Below are 22,616 nucleotides of genomic sequence, written 5' to 3'. Positions count from 1 at the left end.
ACAGGGAGCCTTGACAACTTGATGACAGCAAGGAGTGGTTCCATAATAGGCTGAGCAGGCGCAAAATGGAAGCGTGGAGTGTGCTTTTGGCCATTTGAAAGCCCACTCGTGTTATTTATATTGGAATCTGGACCTGGACGATAACATCCCTACGGTTATGGCTGCGTGCTGTACCCTTCATAATATTTGCAAAGGGAGGGGTGAAAACTTCACTCAGGGCTGGACCATGGTGCCTGGAAGCTGAGTTTGGACAGCTCAAGACCAGGGCTATTAGAGGAGCTCAGCGCAGAGCCATAAGAACCTGGGATACTTTGATACAGAAATTTGATGCTGAAAGTCAGTAAAATGTGTTGCTTTGCCTGAGGGTGTAAACATGTAAGCACTGAAAAATTCAGCGGTTACACATTTATCAAAAACAACAACAACAACAACATTCCCCACCCCGCATTTTAACATCCTTAAATATAGACATAGCTGGATACAGAGATAAGTTTTACATCAATGGCACACTAGTAAGGACGGTATTATCAAAAAAAGGTGTAGTACCGTGTTTTATTGCAATTAACAAATGAAAGTTTTTAATTCAAGTGAAATATTAAAACCACAGGTTGAAATTTTGATATAGCTAAATCCCCAGCACTGCTTTGAAAGTATTAATAATTATAGTTTATACAAATAGCCCCCATGATTTCAATTGCCTTCCTCTAAAACGGTAAATAAAAGGGCAAAACAAACATTTGAAATAAAAATATAAACTTAGTTATACCACAGGCTGCTCGTTTAAACATACAAACTGTTGTTGAGGATTCACAACATACTTCTACCTTCTGCTTTGCTTCAACAGTTATCTGCGAGAAATCTTCTTGTGATAATGTTCTGTTCCAATTACTTTATTTCCATGGTACTGAAAGACTAAAGTCTTTTGTCTAACAGTTGATGGACTGAGATAGTGACAACTGTTCACTGTGCCATGACTGAATAGCTGAATCCTGACTGGGTTAGATAAATGATTTGTGTGCTCCAGAAAAGAGTTTAAAGAACAGTTTTGGGTTTTTTCAAAATATGTTCTACTTGTAACCAGGTGAAGTTTGGTTTTTAAACAAACACACACAAACAAATCTGATTAGCTGGCTGGCACTATTTCCATTTAGTTTCAGAAACTAAAATTAATGAAATGACAGTAAGTTCAGTAAAACTGGATAAATCCATAGATATGTCAAACAATTTTAACACCATTTCTCTGAAACACTCTTGCCTTACAAGACTGCTATAAAGCTCTTAACAATATAGCACCATGTCAAGTCACACATTTTTCTTCAAGCTGATCTTATCTGTCTTTCCAAATGTTAAAGGCAGTAATTTTTTCCCTTGGAATTCATTGTTCAAAACTGGGGCTTCTTAGAATACAATTTCTACTTAAGTACATTAGAATAACAAAACAAAAATCATATTACATTTGTATTTACTTGGTAGCCTAAAGACATCAGAATACAGGCAGTCCCCGGGATACGTACAAGATAGGGACTATAGGTTTGTTCTTAAGTTGAATTTGTATGTAAGTCGGAACTGGCTCCAGATTCAGCCGCTGCTGCTGAAACTGACCAGGGGCTGACTACAGGAAGCTGGAGGCAGAATTGCTCTGCCCCCAGCTTCCTGGAATCAGCCACTGATCAGTTTCAGCAGCAGCTGAATCTCAAGCCTGGGACAGAACAGCTGGGCTGCCAGCGGGGTGCCGCACCTCTGAGGCTTTGCTCTGGCAAAGCCTCAGAGGCGCGGGATCCCGCCGCCGCTGCGGCTTTGCTCCCGGTGTCCCTGGTCTGCTGGAGACGGTCCCCAGCAGACCAGGGACACCTGGAGCAAAGCCAGGGAGGCGGAGGGGTCCCACGCCTCGGAGGCTTTGCTGTGGCAAAGCCGGGGAGGCGCGGGACCCCGCCGCCGCTGTGGCTTTGCTCCCAGTGCTCTGTTTCAGCTGTGGAGCTCCAGCCCAAGCCACAGAGCCAGGTGACTGCAGAGCCCTGTTCCAGCTGTGGAGCTCCAGCCCCGGGAGCAGTGGGGCCAGCGGCATGTAGAGTGCCCTAGAGGCTGGGGCAGCAGTGGGTGCAGGCTGGTGCCCTAACCTGATGGCAGTCTGGGTCAAGAGAGGAGGGACCTCCCCTGGTCTGGCAAATCCCCTGTTCGGGACCAGTCAGGCCCCGAGGGTGCTGGACCAGCAAGGACCAACCTGCATTTTAGTACTCTTAAATCTTACAACAATTGCAGAAGATCTAGTACTGATTACAGAGCAATACAACAGAAGAAGAAGAAAAATGTTCCACTCTTCCCAGTGGGCACTCAAAATGCCTAGATGTGAAATCTCAAAATATACTCTCACATTTCGATGCCCTCTTCTACTGATTTTTGGAATTTTGAAAATTAACGATGTGGTTTCTAAATATGGCTTACTTTTCTGTACTGTAGTGATAGAAATGTAGCCGTGTTAGTCTGGGGTAGCTGAAGCAAAATGCAGGACAATGTAGCACTTTAAAGACTAACAAGATGGTTTATTAGATGATGAGCTTTCGTGGGCCAGACCCACTTCCTCAGATCAAATAGTGGAAGAAAATAGTCACAACCATATATACCAAAGGATACAATTAAAAAAAATGAACACATATGAAAAGGACAAATCACATTTCAGAACAGGAGGGGGATGCAGGGGCTGGGGGGAAGGAAGGAAGGTAAGTGTCTGTGAATTGATGATATTAGAGGTGGGGAGAGTGGGATGTTTGTGAGTTAATGGTATTAGAGGTGATAATTGGGGAAGCTATCTTGGTAATGGGTAAGATAGTTCGAGTGTTTGTTCATTCCTTTTTGGAGAGTGTCGAATTTTAACATGAATGACAGTTCAGAGGATTCCCTTTCAAGTGCAGATGTAAAAGGTCTTTGTAGCAGAATGCAGGTGGTTAAGTCATTGAGAGAGTGTCCTTTCTGGGTTAAAATGGCAAGAAACTGTTTTTTCTTTGTGATCTTGTCTGATATCTGTTTTGTGGGCATTAATCCTTTGGCGAAGTGTCTGAGATGTTTGTCCAATGTACATAGCAGACGGACACTTTCAGCACATGATAGCAGAGATTATATTTCTGGATGCGCAGGAATATGTGTTCTTGATCTTATAACTCACTTGGTTAGGTCCAATAATGGTATCAGCAGAATGAATATGTGGACAAAGCTGGCAACGGGGTTTGTTGCAAGGGAAAGTACCAGGGTTGGTATTAGTGTGGTATGTCCTGTGGTGGTTGGTAAGAATCATCTTGAGGTTAGGTGGTTGTCTATAGGAGACTATGGGTCTGTCTCCCAGAGCCTCTTGGAGTATGGTATCCTGTTCCAGTATAGGCTGTAGTTTATTGATAATGTGTTGGACAGGTTTAAGTTGGGGGTTGTAGGTGATGACAAGTGGTGTTCTATTGTTGGTTTTCTTGGGTCTGTCTTGAAGTAGATGGTTTCTAGGTATTCGTCTGGCTCTTTCAATTTGCTTTTTTATTTCTCCGGGTGGGTAGTTGAGGTTTATAAATGCTTGGTAGAGATCCTGAAGCTTCTGGTCTCTGTCAGTGGGATTAGAGCAGATGCGGTTGTATCGAAGGGCTTGGCTATAGACAATGGATCGTGTGGTGTGTTCTGGATGGGAGCTGGAAGCATGTAGGTAACTGTATGAGTCGGTGGGTTTTCTGTAGAGAGTGGTGTCTAATTTTCCATTGTTGATTTGTACTGTGGTGTCCAGGAAGTGGATCTCTCGTGTAGAATGGTTCAGGCTGAGGTTGATGGTGGGGTGTAGGTTGTTGAAATCTCTGTGGAATATCTCCAGTGTTTCTTGGCCATGCGTCCAGATCATAAAGATGTCATCGATGTACCGTAGGTAGAGAAGGGGTGAAAAGTGACGGGAGTTGAGGAAACGTTGTTCTAGGTCAGCCATAAAGATGTTAGCATACTGTGGGGCCATGCGTGTACCCATGGCTGTGCCGCTGATCTGGAGGTATAAGTTGTTCTCAAACTGGAAATAATTGTGGGTGAGAACAAAGTTACATAGGTCTGCTATCAGGGTGGCAGTAGTGTCCTCTGGGATAGTGTTTCTAATGGCTTGTAATCCGCCTTCATGTGGGATGTTGGTATATAGAGCTTCTACATCCATGGTGGCAAGGATGGTGTTATTGGGGAGGTTATCGATGTTTTGTAGTTTCCTTAGGAAGGCAGTAGTGTCTCGGAGATAGCTGGGGGTATTGGTTGTGAAGGGTTTGAGAAGAGAGTCTACATAGCTGGATAGACCAGTCGTGAGCGTGCCAATACCAGAGATGATGGGATGTCTGGGGTGCCCAGGTTTAAGGATCTTGGGAAGTAGATAGAACAATCCTGGTCAGGGGTCAAAAGGTGATTCTGTGTGGATTTGTTCCCGAGTAGCTGTGGGGAGGCTTTTAAGGAGACAGTGTAGTTTCTTTTGGTATTCCAAGGTGGGATCAGAGGGGAGAGGTTTGTAAAATGTGGTATTCGAGAGTTGTCTGGTTGCCTCCTGTTTATAGTCGACCTTATTCATAATGACCACAGCACCTCCTTTGTCAGCTGGTTTGATTATAAAGTCCAGGTTGTTTTTGAGACTCTGGATGGCATGGTGTTCAGCGCGGCTAAGATTGTGTGTCGCTTGTTGTCATTTGCGAATAATGTTAGTCTGTGCGTTGTTGCGGAAGCTGTGTATATAGAAATCCAGACTGTAATTCCGACCGTCAGGGGGAGTCCATATAGAATTATTTTTCCTTTGGTGTTGATAGGGGGGATCTGGTAGGTTAGATTGATGTTCATTGTTGGTTTGGAAATATTCTCTGAGGCGGAGGCGGCGAAAAAAGCTTCAAGGTCACCACAAAATTGTATCCAGTTTGTGGGGGACATGGGGCAGAAAGAGAGACCCCGGGACAAGACAGAATCTTCTGCTGGATTGAGTTTGTAGCTGGAGAGGTTAAGAATATTATCCGGTGGGTTGAGGCAGTTGCTGTTGTAGCCAGTGGTATGGAGCAGGTTAGAAAATTTATTGTCTTTTCTTTGTTGTAGGGAATAGAAGTGTACTGTAGTACTTTTCTGTACTGATAGAAGTAAATACCAGTGGATACAAATATAGTCATCAGATATCTAACTACCTGATTTTTCTGTACAATTAGATAATGTTCAATTATTAACATTTGCACCTGCAGTTTACTGGACACACAGTTACCTGTGCACACATAATTAAGCTTGCAAAATTAAAGACCTTCTCTGATAATAAGAACCTAAATATGCAACAATCCCATCACTTAAATGCTAATGCTGGAACAGCATACAAAGACATAACCTTTACCATTTGCAGCTCAGCATTAATCAAAGGCTGTGTAGTACGGGATAGAAGTTTATCCACTCCTCCTGACTTCTCCCACATCATCAACTTTCTTGTGGGGGGTGCAAGATCCAACTTAGTAAGAGTATCCTCGTAGTTGTTAAGCTGTTCGTAAATAGTACTGCTGCTGAGCTCCTTCTCTACATCAACAACCAACTTCCTCTTCCTTTTAAAGCTGCTTCTCCCTATGGCATAAGAACATAAGAACGGCCGTACTGGGTCAGACCAAAGGTCCATCTAGCCCAGTATCCTGTCTACCGACAGTGGCCAGCACCAGGTACCCCAGAGAGGATGGACCGAAGACAATGATCAAGCAATTTGTCTCCTGCCATCCCTCTCCAGCCTCTGACAAACAGAGGCCAAGGACACCATTTTATCCCCTGGCTAATAGCCTTTTATGGACCTAACCTCCATGAAATTATCTAGCTTCTCTTTAAACTCTATTATAGTCCTAGCCTTCACAGCCTCCTCTGGCAAGGAGTTCCACAGGTTGACTACACGCTGTGTGAAGAAGAACTTTCTTTTATTAGTTTTAAACCTGCTCCCCATTAATTTCATTTGGTGTCCTCTAGTTCTTCTATTTAGGGAACTAATAAATAACTTTTCTTTATCGGCCCTCTCCACACCACTCATGATTTTATAGACCTCTATCATATCCCCCCTCAGTCTCCTCTTTTCTAAACTGAAAAGTCCCAGTCTCTTTAACCTCTCCTCATATGGGACCCATTCCAAACCCCTAATCATTTTAGTTGCCCTTTTCTGAACCCTTTCCAGGGCCAAAATATCTTTTTTGAGGTGAGACCACCACATCTGTACACAGTATTCAAGATGTGTGTGTACCATAGTTTTATACAGGGGCAGTAAGATATTCTGGGTCTTATTTTCTATCCCTTTCCTAATAATTCCTAGCATCCTATTTGCCTTTTTGACCACTGCTGCACACCGCGTGGAAGTTTTCAGAGAACTGTCCACGATAACTCCAAGATCTCTTTCCTGATTTGTCGTAGCCAAATTAGCCCCCATCATACTGTACGTCTAGTTGGGGTTATTTCTCCTGATGTGCATTACTTTACACTTATCCACATTAAATTTCATTTGCCATTTTGTTGCCCACTCAGTTTGGTGAAATCTTCTTGGAGTCCCTCACAGTCTGCTTCTGTCTTGACTATCCTAAACAGTTTTGTATCATCTGCAAACTTTACTACCTCATTGCTTACCCCTTTCTCCAGATCATTTATGAATAAGTTGAAAAGGATTGGTCCCAGGACTGACTCTTGGGGTACACCACTAGTTACCCCTCTCCAATCTGAAAGTTTACCATTTAGTCCCTATGTTTTAACCAGTTCTCAATCCAAGAAAGGACCTTCCCTCTTATCCCATGGCCATGTAATTTACACAAGAGCCTTTGGTGAGGGACCTTGTCAAAGGCTTTCTGAAAATCCAAGTATACTACATCTACTGGATCCCCCTTGTCCGCATGTTTGTTAACCCCTTCAAAGAACTCTAACAGATTAGTAAGACAGGATTTCCCTTTACAGAAGCCATGTTGACTTTTGTCCAACAAATTATGGTCTTCTACATGCTTCACAATTTTATTCTTTACTATTGTTTTTACCAATTTGCTCGGTACTGAAGTTAGACTTACCGGTCTGTAATTGCCAGGATCGCCTCTAGAGCCCTTTTTAAATATTGGTGTCACATTGGCTACCTTCCAGTCATTAGGTACGGAAGCTGATTTAAAGGATAGGTTACAAACCACAGATAATAGCTCAGCAATTTCCCATTTAAGTTCTTTTAGAACCCTTGGATGAATGCCATCCGGTCCCGGAGATTTGTTAACATTAAGTTTTTCTATTTGTTCCAAAACCTCCTTGTGACGTAGTGGGGGTACTTGCTGGGCTGTGGTGACCCCTGCTGTCTGGAGCAAGACCCAGCAGGGAAAACCTCACTATGCAAAGGTAATGCCAAACTTGTTGAACCAGACACCCCCCATGGAGAGGAACAAAGGAAGGTGGAATGCTGCCCTGGCTGGGGGGCAGGGCTGGAAGAGAGTTAGTTAGTTGGTGGCTGTCTGGGAGCATGGAGGAGACAGCCTAGGGAAAGGGGCTGGAGTTTAGGGGCCCAGTCTCCCCCATCTCAAGGGGGCCTGAGGCATCCTAGCCCAGCTCTGTGACCAGCTTACATCTGTGCTGTGCTGTATCCTGGAGAGGCAATAAACTTCCTCTATTCCACCGGCTGGTGCAGTCTGTTTGTGGCATTTCGGGGTGCAGGAGACGGGGGACCCCCAACGCGCCATCACACTTTGTTCTCCCCCCTCCGAGAGCGAACTGAGCAGGGTCACGCCGCTCGTGACCTAGGGAAGTTCGGGTCCTCTGCGTGGGAACCCGCCCTGGGGACATGGGTGCTCCCCTTGACTCGGGCCGGCAGTGGCGAGGACCCACATGAGTTGGCTTCCCTCTGTCCACTCGCCACCCCACTCCAGGGCGACTGGCACAGGCCTGTCCTTGGGGGGTCACACCCACCCTTCCACTGGCCTTGATCCCTGGCCAGGGTCTCTCGGGCCGGGGCCATGAGCCCAGTGAGCCTTCTCTGGACAGCCAGGGCGGCTTCCACCCCCGATGCTCCATCCAGGGAGGTCTTCCCCTCCCATAACTCTCTCAGCAAGCCCAGAGGGTCCTCTATCTGGGGTAGAGACCCCCAAGCCGCTTTCCTACTGTCTTGGGCCTTCCCGCCCCTCTGGCAGGAGTCACAGGACCGGCAGTACCGCTGCACGGCTGTAAAGATTCCTGGCCAATAGAAGTGCTGGAGCAGCCTCAGACGGGTGCTCCGGATCCCCCGGTGGCCCCCAACGGGGACGTCGTGGGCCAAATACAGCAGCTTGAGGCGATACGTTCGGGGGACGACCAGCTGCCGCTGGACCCCCCATGCCCTCACCTTCCTGGGGGGAAGCCATTCCCGGAACAGGAGTCCACGCTCCCGCAGGAATCTCTCCTGGCCACCTCTCCCCCGGGGCTGAGCTGCACGGAGGCCAGCCTGGTCCCTCAGCCTCTGCAAGGAGGGGTCTGCCTGCACCTCAGCCTGGAATTCAGCTGCTGAGGCAGGGATCGGGACCTGTTCCCCACCTTTGCCTAGGACCGGAGTCCCAGCCTGGCTGGACCCCGTGTCCACTGGGATGGGACCCTGAGGACGCTGCCAGGAGTCCTTCCCTGGACCCACGTTGTCAGCCCCCCGCTGGCTCTGGCTCCGGGTAGTGACTAGAGCCCGCTGGGATTCATGGGGCCACTCCTCTAGGTCATTCCCCATCAGCACCTCGGTGGGCAAGTGCGGGTGCACCCCCACTTCCTTGAGGCCTTCCTTCGCCCCCCATTTCAGATGCACCCGGGTTTCAGGCACCTTAAACAGGGACCCGTCTATGCCCTTCAGGGTCAGCTGGGTGTGGGGTAGTATCCAGTCTGGGGCCACTATGTTGGATCTGGCCAGCGTCACCTCCGCCCCTGTGTCCCAGAAGCCCGTCACCTTCCTACCATCCACCTCCAGAGGTATGAGGCACTCGCTCCGCAAGGGCCGTCCTGCCCCCACCCGGTACACGGAGAAATCCGCCTCCTGAGAATCAGACCTCCCAGGGCAGGTGCACTGAGCATCCTTCCCCTCTCTCTGAGCTGAGGTTTGCCTGCCAGCCCCTGCCTCTGGGGCAGCCTGCCCTTCCTCCCGCCCCAGCCAGTTAACCCTGGAAGGTCCCTGGTCCTGGGACCTGGTGCACTGAGCCCTCTTGTGGCCTTTTTGCCCACAGCGATGGCAAGTTAGGCTTTGGGCTTTCTCTGTCCAGGCCCTGGCTGGTTCTCTGGGGCACAGATGACCTGTTCCTTGGTCTCGCCCCGTAGTTGACTCCCTCCGTCGCTCAGCCGAGAACCGGTCTCTGCGCGGTTCCCTTTCTCTCCGGGACTCCCGTTCACACCCGGACCGGCTCTCCGTGAACTCATCCGCCAGCCTCCCAGCCTCCTGGGGGTTCTCTGGTCTCCGGTCCTTGAGCCACAGCCTCAGTTTGGGTGGGCACGCTTCATAGAACTGCTCCATCAGGACCAGCTTGAGCAGCTCCTCTGCGGTCTGGGCTCAGACTCCAGACACCCACTTGCGGCCGTATTGCGACAGGCCAGATCCACATAGGTCTCCCGTGGCCCTTTCTGTACCCCCCGGAACTTCTTCCTGTACATCTCGGGGGTCAGCCCGAACTTGTGCAGCAGGGCCTCCTTGACTCGGTTGTAATCCCCTGGCTGTAGGTCCTCCAGCTGACTGAGCACTCCGGCCGCCTCCTGGCTCAGTGCGGGGACGAGCTCCTGCAGCCAGTCAGCTGGGGGAACCCGTTGCAGTCCACAGGCCCTCTCAAAGGCACTGAGGAACCCGTCTATGTCACCCATGTCCTTCAACTGGGCCACCACGAGCCTCTCCAAGCATCTGGCAGTCCTGGAACCCTGGGGCCCATCCGCACTTGGCGCAGCCGGTGCCCCGCCGGTTCTCCATTCTGCCATGGACAGCTTATGCTGTCACTGCCTCTCTCGGTCCTCTGCTTCCAATTCCTTTATCCGCAGCTGGATCTCTAGCCGCCGCAGCTCCGCTGGGCTGGCCCCTGCCCTAGATGGGCTACAGCTTGCAGGCCTCCCGGGAGACGCTGTCTCATCTCTCCGGTGGGTTCCAGCGCTCCTCCCCCTCTCTGAGACTGACACACTCTCGGGGGGGGTCTGGCTGCCTCCCCTGGGGACAAAATCCTGGCCCTGTGGCTGGTCATTCTCTTCCAGCTGGGCAATCAGCTGGGCCTTGGTTGCTTTCCGCACAGGCAAGCCCCTCTCTCTGCACAGCCCCACCAGCTCTGCCTTCAAGAGTCGGGCGTAGGCCATCTGCCCGCTTGGCCCCTTGGTGCAGACTCACCAGTCTAGTGCTGCAGCGCCCCACGATTCTCAGGAACCGCTTCGCTCTGTCTCCAGCGCGCCTGGCTCCAGGGCTCTTGCTTCTACAGCGCCTTGTCGCTCGCCGCTGGAAGCTCCATCCACGGGGTGCAGTGCATCCCACCCCTGACACCAGTGTGACGGCGCGTTGGGGGTCCCCCGTCTCCTGCACCCCGAAATGCCACAAACAGACTGCACCAGCCGGTGGAATAGAGGAAGTTTATTGCCTCTCCAGGATACAGCACAGCACAGATGTAAGCTGGTCACAGAGCTGGGCTAGGATGCCTCAGGCCCCCTTGAGATGGGGGAGACTGGGCCCCTAAACTCCAGCCCCTTTCCCTAGGCTGTCTCCTCCATGCTCCCAGACAGCCACCAACTAACTAACTCTCTTCCAGCCCTGCCCCCCAGCCAGGGCAGCATTCCACCTTCCTTTGTTCCTCTCCATGGGGGGTGTCTGGTTCAACAAGTTTGGCATTACCTTTGCATAGTGAGGTTTTCCCTGCTGGGTCTTGCTCCAGACAGCAGGGGTCACCACAGCCCAGCAAGTACCCCCACTACGTCACACTCCTCTAATGACACTTCAATCCGGGAGAGTTCCTCAGATTCATCACCCACAAAGGATGGTGCAGACTCAGGAATCTCCCCAATGTCCTCAGCCGTGAGGACTGAAGCAAAGAAATCATTTAGTTTCTCCGCAATGGCTTTATCGTCCTTGATTGCTCCTTTTATAGCTCGATCATCTAGGGGACCCACAGGTTTTTTAGCAGGCTTCCTGCTTCTAATGTACTTAAAAACATTTTGTTATTTCTTTTTGAGTTTTTGGCTAGTTGTTCCTCAAAATCTTTTTTTGCTTTTCTTATTACATTTTTACACTTGATTTGACAGAGTTTATGTTCTCTTCTATTTATCTCACTAGGATTGGACTTCCACTTCTTAAAAGATATCTTTTTGTCCCTCATGGTTCTTTTACATGGTGGTTAAGCCACGGTGACTTTTTTAGCAACTAAGCATAAGAAACATTCACAAACATGGACGTGTATCTCTTTTTCTGATGGGCACTTGTCTATTACTGTACACGTCTGAAGTAAACTATGCTATTCAAACTGAATTTTTTTCCCATATTTTCATTGTTCAGCATGTTGGTGGGGTCAACATCTGGACAGGAGCTCTCCTCACTCATATTTCTGATGACAGCTTATATTGTACCAAAAGTGAGGAGTGGGAAGGGGTTGGCCTGTGTTCTTCCTAAAGGAGAGACTTGGATACTATTCCATCCTGACATTGCTGATCTTCTCCTTGTGGGCCCTTTGCCCCACTTTACTCCCAGTCCTTCACTCACTTTGTAAAATATAAAATATTGTAAAATATTCCTGCAGCAAATTAGAAGGCATTTTGTTTATTGCCCTCTTGCAAGGCTAAAAGTATCACCTTCATCTCACATCCTGAAGTTAATCTTGAAGCTAAATAAATTAGTGTCAATTCAACACTCACCAGCCAAACAATAAGGCATTTTGACTCCAGATTAGAACTTTTCCCTCTGATTTCTTGTTGAAGTATGAATATATACATACAAGTTCTAAGCCTTTAAAACTTAGGCTATGTCTAGACCATGGGTTTTTTCTGGGATACCAGAGATATCCTAGAAAGACCCTGCCGCATCCAGGGAGCATGTTTGCTCTTTCGCTTTTTTCATGGAAGAGCAAATGCGCTCTTTCGGGGAGCCCTGTATACCTCATCCCACAAGGGATAAGGGCTCTGCAGAAAGAGGAGACATTTCCACCATTTGGCCCCATCTAGATAGGGCCAAATAACAGAAAAGTGACTGGAAAAAGCTATGCAAACTGCGCTCCGCAATTTGCGTAGCTTTTTCCGATAAAGCCCTGTAGTCTAGACCTAGACTTAATAATTAATATAATATTTGGAATAAAAAGGACAGGCTGGAAAAGTGCAAAAAAGAGTGGGAAATCTTTATGGTTAAGTAAAATTAAGATCATGAAACAAAGCAATAAAAGGCAGGAAATTTGAAGATAAGATTGCCATTCTCTACATAAAGAATTGTTAATATTATAGAGAAAACTTAAAATTAATTTATATAGAGAATATTTTCTAATTTAAAAGTGACCAACACTTTTATCAATTTATAACTGTGATGGATGGAAGGGGTATTGCCTGTAAAGGGTTAAATTCAGAGAAACCCTGAAAAAAATCCAGGAACTGTTGGCAGGTATCCAGGAGAGCCAACGGGAAAGAGTTAAGATTTGAATTGAAAAACAGGTTGCCTGTTTTAGTCTTGTTTGTGTACGAGAGAAGCAACAGGAGCTGTGAGAGAGATGGATTGAGCCTGGGAGGCAAAAATGAAATTTACAGCAATAACCATATCTAGGAGAACAAAAACTTGAGATAACAAATGTAAGTAGATAGGAAATGTTTAGGTAGCTGCACTCAGGTTAGTTTCTTCTATTTCCCAGCTTGGAACTCCTCTGTGCTTGGATCAACTGAAGTTGAACCCCAAGGAAGAAATTCTTAGAACATAAGAACGGCCGTACTGGGTCAGACCAAAGGTCCATCTAGCCCAGTATCCTGTCTACCGACAGTGGCCTGCACCAGGTGCCCCAGAGAGGGTGGACCGAATACAATGATCAAGCGATTTGTCTCCTGCCATCCCTCTCCAGCCTCTGACAAACAAAGGCCAAGGACACCATTTTATCCCCTGGCTAATAGCCTTTTATGGACCTAACCTCCATGAATTTATCCAGCTTCTCTTTAAACTCTATTATAGTCCTAGCCTTCACAACCTCCTCTGGCAAGGAGTTCCACAGGTTGACTACATGCTGTGTGAAGAAGAACTTTCTTTTATTAGTTTTAAACCTGCTACCCATTAATTTCATTTGGTGTCCTCTAGTTCTTCTATTATGGGAACTAACAAACAACTTTTCTTTATCACCCCTCTTTACACCACTCATGATTTTATAGACCTCTATCATATCCCCCCTCAGGCTCCTCTTTTCTAAACTGAAAAGTCCCAGTCTCTTTAACCTCTCCTCATATGGGACCCTTCGAATTTAACCCTTTATAAACAGTACCCCTTCCAACCATTACAATAAGTAAAAGATTTTTTCTGATTACAAACCCTAAAAACTCACTCTGGAATCTTAAACCTATCTTGATTATTTCTGGCCACACCTCACCAACAAAAAAATCTGCAACTGGAATTAGGGTAACAAGTCTATTGATGATATATGAACTACAGTAGAATCCAGTTCACTCTCCTATAGCAGTGTTAGTTTCACATTGCTAACAGGAATGAAAAGTAATCAAACTTATTTTAGTAAGTGGAGAAAACTGTGAATATGCAGTGGGAGTTGATCAGTTGAGTAAGAAAATGCTCCTTTTCAATAGTCATTTTTCAGAATAGGTGTGAACTTTAACAGCAAGAACAGATGACATAAATAAATAAAAATAATCTCCAATGCAAATATCCTTAGTAATAATGAACAAGGAGAGTAAAGTAATATAACTAGATATAATCTCATATAAAATGCTTTTCAGGGTTTGCCATGCAGCAGGAATGGTAATCTTTACATGCACCTTGAAGGGAAACTGATTGAACTCTGACCTGTTGCATCAACTGGTTCAAGTACAAATCCTTCTTTTTCATTGATCAACAGTGTAGTTTCATTCATCTGGTGGCTTTCTTCTGGAAGCATAGAACCTACGTGGCTGGAATCCACTGTAAAACACACATTCCACAATCCAATAAAAATCATGTTGTTAATTCATTTGGTATCAAAATACAAAGATTAGAATTAGAAAAATTAGGATAAGTCTTAAAAGTACAAATGATTTATTTTAGAAATTAGTTTCAGGGAGAAATGATACTTCAGTACAAATTAGAGATGTGAATGCTTAATCAGTAACCATCACAATTACTGGGTGATGCTTGCCAGTTACGGTTAAGTGATAGAGCCTGGAGCAGGGGGGCCTGCTGCAGGTGAAGATGTGCTCCAGCCTGGCTAGAGCTGCCCCTGCCTGCAGAGGGTCTGGCCCGGTATTTGTGGGCAAAGGCATCCCAACACAGATGAGCTGGAATGCCCCTCCCTCTGGCATATCCATGTTTAAGTGGTTAACTGATAAAATAGGATTTTATATCCCTAATACAAATATTTTGCACTTCTGCAGTTTGCATAATACAGTTGGTCCCCGATTTACAAACACATCGACTTATGACCATCCACACTTATGATCTATCTCGCAGTAGCCCATTGTGTTTGAATGTCTGCGGTTGGGCAGCATGTTTACATTTCATTCCCTCATATACATATCTTGCCCTTACAGTATTTTCAGTTTGCACTTGTGGCCATCATGGCAAGTAATAGGAAAAGGGCTAGTGATGAGGGTGGTGAGAAAAGAAAGAGAAAAGCTATTGATTTGGAACAGAAAATAGTGATAGTGAGACAATACAAAGGAGGTCAAACAGCGTCATTCATGTCACGTAATTTAGGGCTATCAAAATCCACCGTAAGCACCATTATAAAGCATAGTGATCGCATTCGTGAAGCAGTGAAAGGGTCTGCACCTATGAAATAAAAAAATTCTAACAAAGAAAAGAGCAGGTCCCACCCTGGAAATGGAAAAACTCGAGGGTATGTTTACAGTACAGTATTAATTCGAGTTATCTTAATTTGAATTAACTATTTCGAATTAAGTTAATTCGAAATAACGCATCTATACACAAAAACTATTTTGAAATAGCGCATCCACACTGAGTGGACCGTGAACCAAAGTTAAGGCTGGCCGGAACCAGTGCCGGCAGGGCATCAGGTTAGGACTTAGTGTGTGGGGCTGCTGCATGAGGCTAACTGAGCTCCGTGCTTAAAGGGACCCTACCCCCACCCCGGACAGACAGTTCTCAGGGTTCCCCACTTGATTTTCTACCTTGATGAGGGACAGCAAAGCAATCCTGTCTTGGAGTGCCCTGAATGCCCGCACTCGGGACACCACAGCACTCGGCCACATGGAGCCAGAGTTGCCCCTGGGCATACTGGTGCATCTCATGGGGTCGTTGCCATCAGCCCAGCTGTACTTGCTGCAGGCTGCCATGCGGGGGGTTCCATCGGGGGGGGCTGTCAGGATCCAGGAGGCCCTATGGGAGAGCGTCCACTCGAGGAGTCCTCAGAGCCATCCTGGTCCTCCCCACCGGGGGCTCATGCTCCATTCCTCCCTCACGTCCTTCCACTTACACCTCCCTAGTCCCCCTTCCTGATGTCAACTAAAAGACACGTTTTTTTCATAAACACAAACCGTCTTTATTTAACAAAACTGGGGAAAGGAGGTGGGAGACAGGAGGAGAGAGGCTGGGAGAGGGCAGGGGGAAACCTGGGAAGAGGGAGCTGGAAGGGGGAAGCAAGGGGAAGAAGAGGGAGAGGAAGCTCAGGGCCCTGGATTGGGGGTCTCGCTAGACCAACTTGATTTTCATGCATACCTGATCTCTTGGATTCCTTTGGTAGCCAGGCTGGCAGCTATCCTGCCATAGACAGCCGCGTTCCTCCATCTAGTGTGGAGATCATAGACGTTAGGGGCATCCCCCCCAAACTTGAATAAGGTCCATGATCTCCACCCTGGACCAGGAAGTCGCCCACCTTCTCTGGCCCCTGTCAGCTGGCAGAGTGCTCCTGGGAAGTGCTGGAGGGCTGGCTGCCAGTGGCTTGCTGGCTCATGTTTTGGGGCCACTGGTCAGGGGCCCTGGTGGCCACTGCTGGCTCTGGGCTGGCAGGCTTGGAGCTGGCACAAACACTGTGGCTAGGGTCTACTCCTTTAATGGCTCTGGGGCTGGGGGAGAGGAGAGTAAGTTTTCCTGGTTGTGCCCAGAGTGGCCACCAGGGCTCCTTGGGAAGGGCTGGAGGCCCCCTATTTCAAATTAAGTGTCTAAACAGCACTTAATTCGAAATAGCTATTTCGAATTTGGCGTTACTCCTCGTAGAATGAGGTTTACTAAATTCGAATTAAGTGCTCCGCTATTTCGAATTAATTTCAAAATAATGGTTTGCATGTATAGATACTATTAAAGTTAATTTGAAATAACGGCTGTTATTTTGAATTAACTTTGTAGTGTAGACATACCCTTAGTGCTTTGGATGGAAGACCAAATTGAAAAACGCACACCGTTAAGCCTCATGACAATACAATCTAAGGCTCGTAGTCTTTTCAAAGACTTAAAGAAAAAGGAGAGGTATGACTGTGACCAAACTTTCACTGCCAGTCACGGTTGGTTCACATTACTGTATTTAAATTACTGCATTGTGGTTTGTATTTCATGCTGATGTTTGTTAAATACAGTTTGCTGTCATTGCAGTAGTGTTGATTTTTTCACGTGTTTCTATTTTTCATTGTTGATTGCTGTTTTGTTGGGAGTGCTTCATATAAGGGTATTTCCGACTTATGAACAAATTGAGTTACGACCAGCTGTTCAGAACATAATCCATTCGTAAGTCGGGGACCGGCTGTACTAATATTATATATTAGAAGACTTGCCTGACATTGCCCAGGAGTGACCCAGGGCTGGGGAGCGGGGCATACAGACCTCCCGTTGGTGTTCCCCAGGACAGAAGAAGTGTCTGCTCAGGACAGCTGGCCCTGGGCACACTGAGTGGTCTGGTGGTGGGTCCAGGGCTGTGCTGCCCAGCCCCGGCGCTGCTCCTGAGTCCTGAGGCCAAAGGGAGGGGTTTGGGGTAGGGGAACCACTTATCTGGGCCGGTGGCAGACAACATGGCAAGTCCTATCCCCCAGCTGGCCACTCCCATAGTGCTGAAGCTGTCCCCATTAGTCACTCTGCAGCATATCTGTCCCCTGCACTCACTGCCCCCAGTGGTGACTGAGCATTGCTTTCCTCCTCTTTCTGCCCCCTCCCTTTCCATGTTATGGAAAACAATAACATTGCAGGCACCATCCTGTTTTCTTGGCAGAACCAAACCCTGACCTGGCTTTAAGAGAAGTTTTTAAACAGACTCACAGACAGATGCACAAAGTGTGTGTGTGTGTGTGTGTGTGTGTGTGTGTGTGTGTGTGTGTGCGCGCGCGCGCGCGCAGGCACATCCCATTTTCCTGGCAGACTAAACCCTTATGTTGCTTTAAGTTATGATCAGAGGAAACTATACCAAATGTGGTACTCCTAGTTCTTACCATTTAGGAGGTATTATTGAGCAAACAGACAAACTCTCTAAAATATGCAGTAGATTAACAAGAAAGTGAAATGCTGATTTAGGTAATAAGAAATAGAAACACTAGAAACTCACCCACTGCCTTATCATTAGGAAGCTCTTGTGACAAAGGAAATTCTTCCTCCATGTCAAGAATGTCATAAGTTCGTCTATTTTCGTCTGTTCTTAGCAGATTTTCTTGAAAATAAAATGTATAATTTTAATCATTCTAAGCCAATGGCCTCCAACCTTTTTAACAAGATCACTTTTTCAATGTAAGTGCAATGTAAGAGCTACCTCAAGCCCAAATACCCATGCCCCACTTCCTTCCCGCCGCTTTTTTGAGGACCTGCTCCTGCTTCACCCCTTCTCTGAGGCCTCACCCTGCTCACTCAATTCCCTTTTCTCCCCCATCCTCTCTCACTTTCACTGGGCTGGGATAAGAGGTTGGGGTGCAGGCTCTAGTCTTGGGCCAAGAGGTTTGGAGTGTGGGAGGAGCTCTGGACTTAGCCCAGAGTGGGGGACTGGGGTTCAGGAGGGGTTTCAGGATGCAAGCTCTGGAAGGACTTTGAGTGCAGAGGGACTCATGTCCGGGGCAGGAGGAAGTTCAAGGCTGGAACAGGGATTCAAGAAGCAGGCTCTGGCTGGGCACTGTTTAACTGAGATGGCTTCCAGGTAGTAGAGCAGAGAGGTTAAGGCAGGCTTATTCCTGCACCACTCCTGAAAGCAGCTGGCAGCTCCATGGTGCCGTGTGCTGCCCCTCATCTACAGGCACCAAGCCCAAAGCTTCTACTGGCCACAATTCCCCATTATTGATCAATGGGAGCTGCAGGAGTGGTGTCTGCAGGCAAGGACTGCCTGTGGAGACCCCTTGCTTCTCAGGAACTGGAGAGTCATACTAGCTACTTCCAGGAGCAGCAATTACCACAGGGATAATTACTCCAGCCACAACAGGTTAGGCATTTTAGAACTCACTACTCAAAGAATGACATTGAAGCGTAAGAGAGAAATGAAAATTATGAAAAGCACAGTCCAGTCAAAAACCAAAAACAACACATCTGCAAGCAGTATAAGAAGTAACAACTACTCATGAACGTGTTGGGAGAGGAATGTGAAGGACAATGACAGAGAAAGAGAGAGAGTGTAAGTGAGAGAGAAAATGAATGAATGACACACACACAGTGAGAGTGACAGAAATTTGCATTGCCAAATTCCCTCCATCCCTTTCTTTCTGTGTACAGGAGTGGGGTAGGACTGACCACCTGACATCAGCACCCCCCTTCTCCCTTCCACACACTGCACAGCAAGCGGGAGGCTCCCGGGAAAGGGGGGGGGCAGCTCCAAGGCAGAGGTCAGGAGCAGCATGACAGTGGGTGGAAGGGCCAGTCAGAATCACCTGTCAGAGGCTCCAAGATCTACTGGTAGATCCCAATCTACTGGTTGATGGAAAGCATTAGGTGTGGAAAAACAAATGACTCAGACAAATGATACTATTTAAATATTCATCTTATGTTTAAAGCAAGAGACTGACTTAACGAAACTGAAGATTTAGAATTATAACTTTCTTTTCAATGCAAAACCATGTGAATAATGGAGATAATTAGACTTAATTTTGTATCTTCTGCCTCTCACCTATGAAAGTATGATCTTTAATGTTGTTTCAAAATAAGTTTTATCTATAAATTCCTTATTTAAAAAAATCCCCAAAATCTGTTCTAGCTTTTATACTGTAGCATTCAGATGACTGCATCATTCTTGCACATGAGGCCACCCTGCAAAGTGCCCTAAATCTTTTTGCAGATGCCTATCACAGCCTGGGTCTCTGTCCCAACACTGGGAAAGAAATTGTTACTCACCTTGTACAGTAACATCTGTTCTTCGAGATGTGTGTCCCCATGGGTGCTCCACTACAGGTGTCGGGCTCGTCCCGGCACCGCAAACCGGAAAGTTTTGCTAGCAGTAGCCCCCTCCGGAGGACCGCACATGTGCAGAGCGTCCCGCGGCGTTCGCGCCTTTTCTGCGTCGCGCGGTCCGACCCGCCAGTTCCTCCTAGCCAGAACATCTGAAAGAGACAAAAGAGAGCTCCGAAGCAGGGAGGAGAGCGGGTCGTGGAGCACCCACGGGGACACACATCTCGAAGAACAGATGTTACTGCTCAAGGTGAGTAACAATTTCTTCTTCTTTGAGTGATGTCCCCGTGGGTGCTCCACTACAGGTGACTATGAAGCAGTCATCTAACCGTTGGTCGTGCTTCGGAATTACTTGTGTACAGAAGAAAGAACTGCCTGAGCGACTGCTATGTCTGTCGCTTTGAGACGGTCAAGGGCATAATGTCGAGCAAACGTGGATGAAGACGACCATGTAGCCGCACGGCATATGTCCCGTAGCGGTACGTTCAGGAAAGCCGTGGAGGCGGCCATACTCCTGGTTGAATGCGCAGTTGGCGGACAGGATAGAGACCTGCCCCTGAGGGTGTAGCAACGAGTGATGCAGTTAACGATATGTGCCGAAATACGTTGTGACGACAGTTGATGACCTCTAGAGCGATTCGCCAATGACAATAGTAATCGTGGGGACTTCCGGAAGGGACGCGTTCTGTCTAAATAGAATGCCAACGCCCTTCTGACGTCTAATGTGTGCCAGCGGGCTTCCTCAGGTGTAGCATGTGGCTTGGGGTAGAAGGTAGGAAAGACTATAGGCTCATTGATGTGGAATGATGAATTAACCTTTGGCAGGAAAGCTGGATGACATCTAAGTGAGACTCCCTGCTGAGCGAATATTGTGTAGGGAGGATCGGCAGAGAGTGCCGCGAGCTCGGAGGCTCGTCGAGCCGAGGCGATCGCAAGGAGAAAGGTAACTTTAATTGTGAGGGTCTGTAATTCACAAGTTGCAAGTGGTTCAAATGGTGGGTAGGTAAGAGTGTCGAGGACGAGGGTAAGATCCCATGGTTGCGAGATAGGCCTACGTGATGGGTAGAGATTCGAAATACCCCTGAGGAACTTCTTCGTAATTGGATGAGAGAAGACGGAAAAACCCTCTATTGGAGCGTGGATGCCGAAATTGCTGCCAAGTGTATTCTTAGGGAAGCAGCAGCCAATCCTTGCGAATGCAAATGAAGTACATAGTCTAGGATGCACTGAATATGTGCTTTGAGGGGATCGATGGTCTGTGATTGACACCAAGCGAAGAAGCGACGCCACTTGTAGAGGTAAGATCGTTGAGTGCTGTGGCGTCTGCTCTGTACTAGTACATCCCTGACTGCTTGGGAGCAGGTTAGCTCTAGGCCTTGGAGCCAGTTAGGAGCCAAGCTGTCAGGTGCAAACGGTCGATGTCTGGATGGAGAAGATTGCCGTTCTGCTGCGAGATCAGGTTGCTGATCCGTGGAAGTCGTTGAGGTGTGGATACCGACATCTGCATGAGTTGCGTGATCCATGTCTGGCGGGGCCAGAACGGGGCCACCAGGATTACTGTCGCTGATTCAGATAGTATCTTCTCTATTACTCGGGGTATCAGTGGAATTGGGGGAAAGGCATATAAGAGATGGTATGTTCCCCACCTGAGCAGGAAGGCATCCCCCATCGATTGGGTGCCTATGCCCGCTCTTGAGCAGTAAGCGCGACATTTCTTGTTGTTGCGAGTAGCAAAGAGGTCGATCTCTGGGTAGCCCCATAGCTGGAACAGATTGCGGGCTACGGAGTGAAGGAGTTCCCATTCGTGTTGGGAATGGAAGGATCTGCTGAGTGCATCCGCAATTGTATTGGTTTTGCCGGGGAGGTAGGAGGCTGTGAGTGTGACCTTGTGACGAATTGCCCAGTTCCAAAGGCGCACTGATTCCGCACACAGGGTCCTGAACCTGGCTCCGCCCTGTCGATTGATGTAGTATACAGTGCATATGTTGTCTGTAAGGACCTGTATAGTGGTTCCCTGTATTCGGTGGACAAAGTGGCGACAAGCGTTGAAAACTGCCCTGAGTTCCAGGAAGTTTATGTGAAGTAGGGATTCTTGGTGGGACCATAATCCTTGGACCCGATAGTGCAGCATAGTGCCCCCCAGCCTACAAGGGACGCATCCGTGGTAAGTTGGATTGACGGGGATTGGATCCAGAAGGGAACACCCGCCAGAGTATTGGCCGGTTGGAGCCACCATGTGAGCGATTCCTTGACACGGGCAGGGACAGGTGTGAGACCGTTGATATTGGTAATGCCCGGTTTGTAGGCTACAAGGAGCCAATGTTGTAGACATCGCATGCGGAGGCGAGCGTAGGTTATGACATACGTGGTGGAGGCCATGTGGCCTAACAGCTTCAGGCAGGTAAGGTATGAGACTGTCAGGGCCGTAAGCAAGACGCTCGATAGGTCCCGTACGGTGTCGGCTCTGTCTGTAGGTAGGAACGCCATAGCGGTGGTAGAGTCTAGTTTGGCTCCAATGAAAACGATGGACTGGGTGGGAATCATAGTAGATTTTGGAAGATTGATAATTAGTCCAAGAGTCGAAGATACCTTTTGTAGGGGTAATTGCGGTCTCGGTCTCTTGTCTCGAAGAGGCCGTGAGGAGGTAGTCATCGAGATAAGGAAAGATGGTGATGCCGGCTCGACGGAGGTACGCAGCTACGACTGCCATGGTTTTTGAAAACTCTTGGGGCTGCGGATAGGCCAAAGGGGAGCACCGTGTATTGGTAATGATCGTCTCCCACGGTAAAGCGTAGAACTCTCCTGTGAGCTGGATGGATGGCAATATGGAAGTATGCGTCCTGTAAATCGAGGGATGCAAACCAATCCCCTTTGTGTAGTGCTGGGATAATAGAACCCAGAGTAACCATCTTGAATCTGTGTCTTCGCAGGTGGCGGTTGAGGCCGCGAAGATCCAGGATTGGTCTCCATCCCCCCAACTTCTTCTCGGTGAGAAAGTACCGGGAATAGAAACCTCTGTCTCGAAACTCGGGAGGAACTATTTCCACCGCACCTATGGTAAGCAGGTGCATGACCTCCTGACGTAACAGGGATTCGTGAGAGGGGTCCCTGAAAAGGGACAGGAATGGGGGGTTGGTGGGAGGTAAAGTTGAGAACGGAATGGTGAGTCCAGAGGTTA

General features: G+C 47.7%; 1 protein-coding gene across 2 annotated transcripts in view; it reads right to left on the bottom strand.

Annotated features, from left to right (window-relative positions):
• The window catches only part of RAD21L1 (RAD21 cohesin complex component like 1), a 59,362-nt gene that overhangs the window by 12,225 nt on the left and 24,521 nt on the right, over positions 1-22,616 (bottom strand). For both annotated transcript variants that reach the window (XM_075900900.1, XM_075900899.1), the window contains exons 7-9: positions 17,625-17,726; positions 13,949-14,062; positions 5,357-5,577 (exon numbers count right to left, since the gene is read on the bottom strand). In XM_075900900.1, the coding sequence (XP_075757015.1) occupies positions 5,357-5,577; positions 13,949-14,062; positions 17,625-17,726 (437 nt within the window). The remainder of the gene's footprint in view (positions 1-5,356; positions 5,578-13,948; positions 14,063-17,624; positions 17,727-22,616) is intronic.

The sequence above is a fragment of the Pelodiscus sinensis genome, chromosome 18 (genome assembly GCF_049634645.1).
Source record: "Pelodiscus sinensis isolate JC-2024 chromosome 18, ASM4963464v1, whole genome shotgun sequence".
In the NCBI taxonomy this organism is placed as follows: Eukaryota; Metazoa; Chordata; order Testudines; family Trionychidae; genus Pelodiscus; species Pelodiscus sinensis.
This window is presented reverse-complemented; position numbering and strand designations above follow the sequence as displayed.